This window comes from Erinaceus europaeus, chromosome 1 (genome assembly GCF_950295315.1).
Source record: "Erinaceus europaeus chromosome 1, mEriEur2.1, whole genome shotgun sequence".
Lineage (NCBI taxonomy): Eukaryota > Metazoa > Chordata > Mammalia > Eulipotyphla > Erinaceidae > Erinaceus > Erinaceus europaeus.
The window spans coordinates 56,427,208-56,432,475 of record NC_080162.1 but is presented as its reverse complement, the minus strand read 5'-3'; the positions used below and the strand labels follow the sequence as shown (position 1 = coordinate 56,432,475).

The 5,268-nt window shown below is 44.7% G+C and overlaps 1 protein-coding gene across 1 annotated transcript; it reads right to left on the bottom strand.

The window, feature by feature from the left end:
* Window positions 1-489: 489 nt before the first annotated feature.
* Window positions 490-727, bottom strand: LOC132541861 (cytochrome c oxidase subunit 6C-like). Its single transcript, XM_060202862.1, has one exon. The coding sequence runs from the start codon at window positions 715-717 to the stop codon at window positions 490-492; it is 228 nt and encodes a 75-aa protein (XP_060058845.1). The 5' UTR covers window positions 718-727.
* Between the last annotated feature and the right edge of the window lie 4,541 nt (window positions 728-5,268).

Sequence of the window (5,268 nt, the reverse complement as noted above, 5' to 3'; positions counted from 1 at the left end):
TACTAAAACTGAGCATTTCTCTGTTCTCTCTCTTGCTCTATAACTAACTAAATACTTTTTTAAAAAACAGAAGGCAAAGAAACAATTAATAATTATTTTTTTGTATTTGTTAGTGTTTATTTATCAAGAGAAACTCTTTTTTAAAAATATGTATTTATTCCCTTTTGTTGCCCTTGTTGTTTTATTGTTGTTGTTATTGATGTCGTCATTTTTGGATAGAACAGAGAGAAATGGAGAGAAGAGAGGAAGACAGAGAGAGTGAGAGAAAAACACCTGTGGACCTGCTTCACCAACTGTGAAGCGACTCCTCTGCAGGTGGGGAGCCGGGGCTTGATTTGGGATCCTTATGCCGGCCCTTGCACTTTGAGCCACATGCACTTAAGTGCACTACCGCCTGACTTCCTAGAAACTATTTCTTATCCAAATATCAGTTCAGAATCAGTGACAAACTTCCATGATGCCAATCAAAAAATTCTTTACTTTCTGGAATCATTTTGTACTCTGAAAGATACCCACCTTCCTCATGTCCTCAAAATCTTTCATGGAATCATAATTTCTATAGGAATCTGCATCTGCCTTCTTTCTTGGTTCAGCCACAACAAACTTACAAAAAGTTGTAACCCCCAGGGATACAATGAAAGTTCCAACAATATGAAAGCATAGACACTTGGACAGAAGGCCACGCATCTGAGGTTTTACCAAAGCACTGGAAGCCATGGTTGTTACCCGCCTCAGCACCAAGTCCTTTCGGACTACCTTTAGTAATTCTTCCTGAGCCTTTGCTGCTCTCCCTCCCCCTACACTTGTCACTGTCCTGACCACATTGGTGGGTGCCCCTGGGCAGCATCTGACTCTGGCAAAGAAGCAAATATTCGATGTTCACCTCAGATGACCTCAGCTGAAATCTCAGTGCCACTACTTACTGCAAAGTTGTTTGACCTCTTTGTTTCCCCTTCTAAAAAATGGGTATAGTAAATTATCAGTGTTCTCAGCATGGTAAATAACAGATCCCTCTTCAGATCCACTCAGCATGAGGGGTTCACCAAGAAATGAGGACTCCTGACAAGAATGAAGAACCAGACTCACTTCTCTTTGCTGGTTCATTTTGTTTCTCCCTCTTTTTGCCACACCTGGTCTATGGTCACACAGAGTCCCCTCCCTCCAGCTCACATAAAGATTGTGCTTCATGGGGGGGGGGGGCAGTGGTGCACACCTGGTTGAACATACGTGTTGCCCTGTACAAGGACCCAGGTTTGAGCCCCTGTTCACCGCCTGCAGGGGGTATACTTCATAAGTAGTGAAGCAGGTCTGCAGGTGACTTTCTCTCCCCCTCTCTACTTTCCCCACACCTCTCAATTTCTCTCTGTACTATATAATCAAACAGATACAAGAGAAAGGAAAGGAAAGGAAAGGAAAGAAGAGAAAAGAAAAGAAGAGAAGAGAAAAGAAAAGAAAAGAAAAGAAAAGAAAAAAGGGGGGATGGCCACCAGGAACAGTGGATTCCTGAACCCTACCACTGAAGCCCAGCAATAACCCTGATAACAACTGAAAAAGAAGATTGTGCTTCACAAAAATGGACTGACCTTTACAGACTGCTGTAGCATGCGTTTATCACCAGGGACCTCCCCCAGTGTCACTGGATGTTCCTGCACACAGCACAATGACTACTGAAGGTCAGATAGCCACCAACCGTTCTTCTGGAAACTCTGCCCACACTGATCCCATCAGCTTCTCCCTTAGCCCAGGATGCTCTTAAAATAATCAGCACTGGGGGTCGGGCTGTAGCGCAGCGGGTTAAGCGCAGGTGGCGCTAAGCTCAAGGACCGGCGTCAGGATCCCGGTTTGAGCCCCCAGGATCCCGGTTCGAGACCCCGGCTCCCCACCTGCAGGCAGGTCCCTTCACAGGCGGTGAAGCAGGTCTGCAGGTGTCTGTCTTTCTCACCCCTCTCTGTCTTCCCCTCCTCTCTTCATTTCTCTCTGTCCTATCCAACAACAACGACATCAATAATAACTACAACAATAAAACAACAAGGGCAACAAAAGGGAATAAATAAATAAAATTTTTTAAAAAAGATTTTATAAAAAAAAATAAAATAAAATAATCAGCACTGGTGTTTGGGACACATATCCCTTCCCCAGAACCATCTCCCAAGACCCCTCACAAAGCAGGATCTGACTTGCTCAGTCTTAATTTCCTTTCTCCACACACTCCCAAGCTTTGATCTGGCTTTCAAGTGAAGTCCATTTGAAGTTCACCACCCGGATTGCAGAGGCAGAGTCAGCCTCCTCTCTCCACTTGAGCTTTCTGACTTGACCATGTTTTTGGGGGGGGGGGTGAGACCATCTTCAGTTTGGTCTGTGTTCCCCAACAGTTGTGACTTTTAAATGGCAGTCAGCTCTTGGTATGAAAAGAAGACACAAAGCAACTCTTCTCTCCTTCTCCAAAGGCCATCTTTGCTTTTCTAAAGTTCAAACAATAGCAATTCTCCTCATTTTTTTTTTTTTTTTTGAGATTCTCAGATGAGGAAGAGGATACCTCAAAGCATTTAAAACTGTGGTGAAAAATGAAAATTTAACTGTCAGGGTCTCTGGGGTTGTGGATTACACATTCAAATTGGGTGATTTGAGGGGCATTGAATAAAGCGCCTATTTCCAAAGGATTTAAGAAACCAACAGGGTGGTGCAAAATTCTGAGGTCAACAACATCAGAAGGGTATTCCCAAAAGCGAGGAAGGGAGTGATGTCAGGTGCAGAAAGAATGACAACAAACATATCCTGGACAAGAAAGAAGGCCTTTAGGAGACTGGCACACCCAGCTTATGAGAACCCAGGAGAAAGGAGCTGTGGGGGCACAAATACCCAAACCTCACTTTATTCCAGCCTCTAGGTCTTCCCCTATAGATGGACCCAACAGGAAATGAGAAACCATTGCTGGCAATGGGCACAGACTTAAGTGTCCAGCCTCCCAGGTCATAGGTCAGAGTAGACACAGGGATCACAGAATGCTGAGAGAAAGCAAGGTAGAGGTCTATATATGTATATGTATCTTTTTATTATTTATTTATTTATTTCCTTTTGTTGTCCTTGTTTTATTATAGTAGTTATTGTTGTTATTGATGTCGTCACCGCTGGACATGACAGAGAGAAATGGAGAGAGGAGAAGAGAGAGAGGGGAAAGAGAAAGACAAACGCCTAGAGACCTGCTTCACTGCTTGTGAAGCAACTCCCCTGCAGGTGGGGAGCTGGGGCGCGAACCAGGATCCTTACGCCGGTCCTTGTGCTTTGCACCATGTGCGCTTAACCCGCTGCGCCACCACCCAATTCCCATATATGTATCTTTTAATTTTTACCAGATCACGGCTCAATTCTGGCTTATGGCAATGTGGAGGGATTGACTCTGAGACTTAGAATCTCAGGCATGGAAGACTTGCATGGCCACTATGCTATCTCCCCCACCTGAGAGAATATTTTTATAAATTCCTTGAGAGCATACAATCCAAGTATAAAATATAAATTTAGTTGCACAGAAACTAGGGAGTAATTATTTGCACAACTAAATAATCTGGAGTGGGAGATTTATAAACATTTTTGACCAGTGGCCTTTAAGTAACAAACTCTCTGCAACAAAAATAGATTTTAATTTATAGAAAATTCAGCTTCTTCAGAACTGTGAAAAACCCCAGACATCCAGTTAACTAAAAATACAAGACTAACTTAAATTGACTCTGTACTAAGCACTTTTCTGGCAATTGTCTCCTCCAAGGACCTCCTTGACTCCACCCAAGTGGAACAAAAATCTGATTATTTCCCAGAAGGTTGTTGAAATGGGGAACATTTGTTCTGGAAAGCCACAGAATGCTAGCCAGCCTTCCCCCACAGAGGCACAAACTAATATGTAAAAGTCATACCTATTGTAAGTGGCTCAAACTCTCTTTGACTTCCCAATCTCACCTCATCTTACACAAACTGGAAACAGCAGCTTTAGAAACTCCAAAAATGGATCAGGAAAGTGTCACTCTTTGCTGAGGAGGGAGAAACTGCACAAAAAAGGTCAGAAGAGACTGTTTTCAAAGCAACTGTGAATAACTAACCTTTTCAGACAAGTCCCAGCAGAATGCCTTCCTGGGCACAGTTTCTGAGACCACAGAGAGGGGAGGGTGTAAGACTTAGTGGTGTGCTGCTGACAGCTCTGTGACACCTCCCGTGCCCTCTTGAAAAGCCTATTGTTTCCTGGCATCGTGGCTGTGGACTGGTGGGTTATGTCATATTTTGTCAATGGAAGCTGTTGTCTCCAGCCAGTGGTTCCATGACTCTTGTCTTCACAATGCAGTCCCCTCACCCCAAGTCTTGCTGTGTGAACTGTGTTACTAGATCTCAACAGGGCTCAAAGGAGGCCTTCACTCCCTCCCAGTATGTGCAGAAGTGCCTCTGACAGGACAGAAAAGCACAGACCTCTGTACTGGAACAGGAACCAGAACCAGGGCTTAGTGCACCTGAATCAAAGAAGGTTTCCTTACCTCCTCCCCCAGCTCCAGGCTTCCCCTCTGGCCAGATCACATGCCCTCTAACAGTCCCAGTGATGACTGGCTTTCAAAATAGAACCACCTCCTCCTACATGGAAGAGGGCTGGCCTGAATAATGGATTATGGAAATGGCAGGATGGAACTAGGTCATAATAGACATTGCAAGCCCTGCCTTCCTCTCTCGAGGGTGACTCCCTCTCAGGAAAGCCAGCTGCTATGTTGTGTGGTCACTCAAGCAGCCTGTGCTGGAAAGTCCCCAGGATGATAACCTGGGGCCAACAATCATCATGAACTTGTTATCCATGTGAATGAGCCATCTGGGAGTGTCCTCATGCTCACACCAGACCAAGTCTCCAGATGAATGTGAACCCAGTTGAATCTTGATGGCAAATTCAACGAGACCCTGAATTAAGCCACTGCACCACACTGGACCCACAGAAATTTTGAAATATTGAATAATCATTGTTGCTTTAATTCATGATGTTATGTGACACCAGATGATTTTTTTTTCTTTTGCTATCAGTACTTCACTCAGGCCTACAAAATTCTACTGTTCCCAGTAGACTCATTTGTCCTCCTTTTCGCAGATAAAGGATAAGAAACAAAGAGGAGGGACGTTGGGCGGTAGCACAGTGGGCTAAGAGCAGGTGGCGCAAAGCGCAAGGACCGGAGTAAGGATCCCCATTCAAGCCCCCAGCTCCCACCTGCAGGGACGTCACTTCACAGACGGTGAAGCAGGACAGCA

Excerpts from the sequence above, each read along its gene's own strand:
- LOC132541861 (XM_060202862.1), bottom strand. The coding sequence starts at position 717 with ATGGCTTCCAGTGCTTTGGTAAAACCTCAGATGCGTGGCCTTCTGTCC.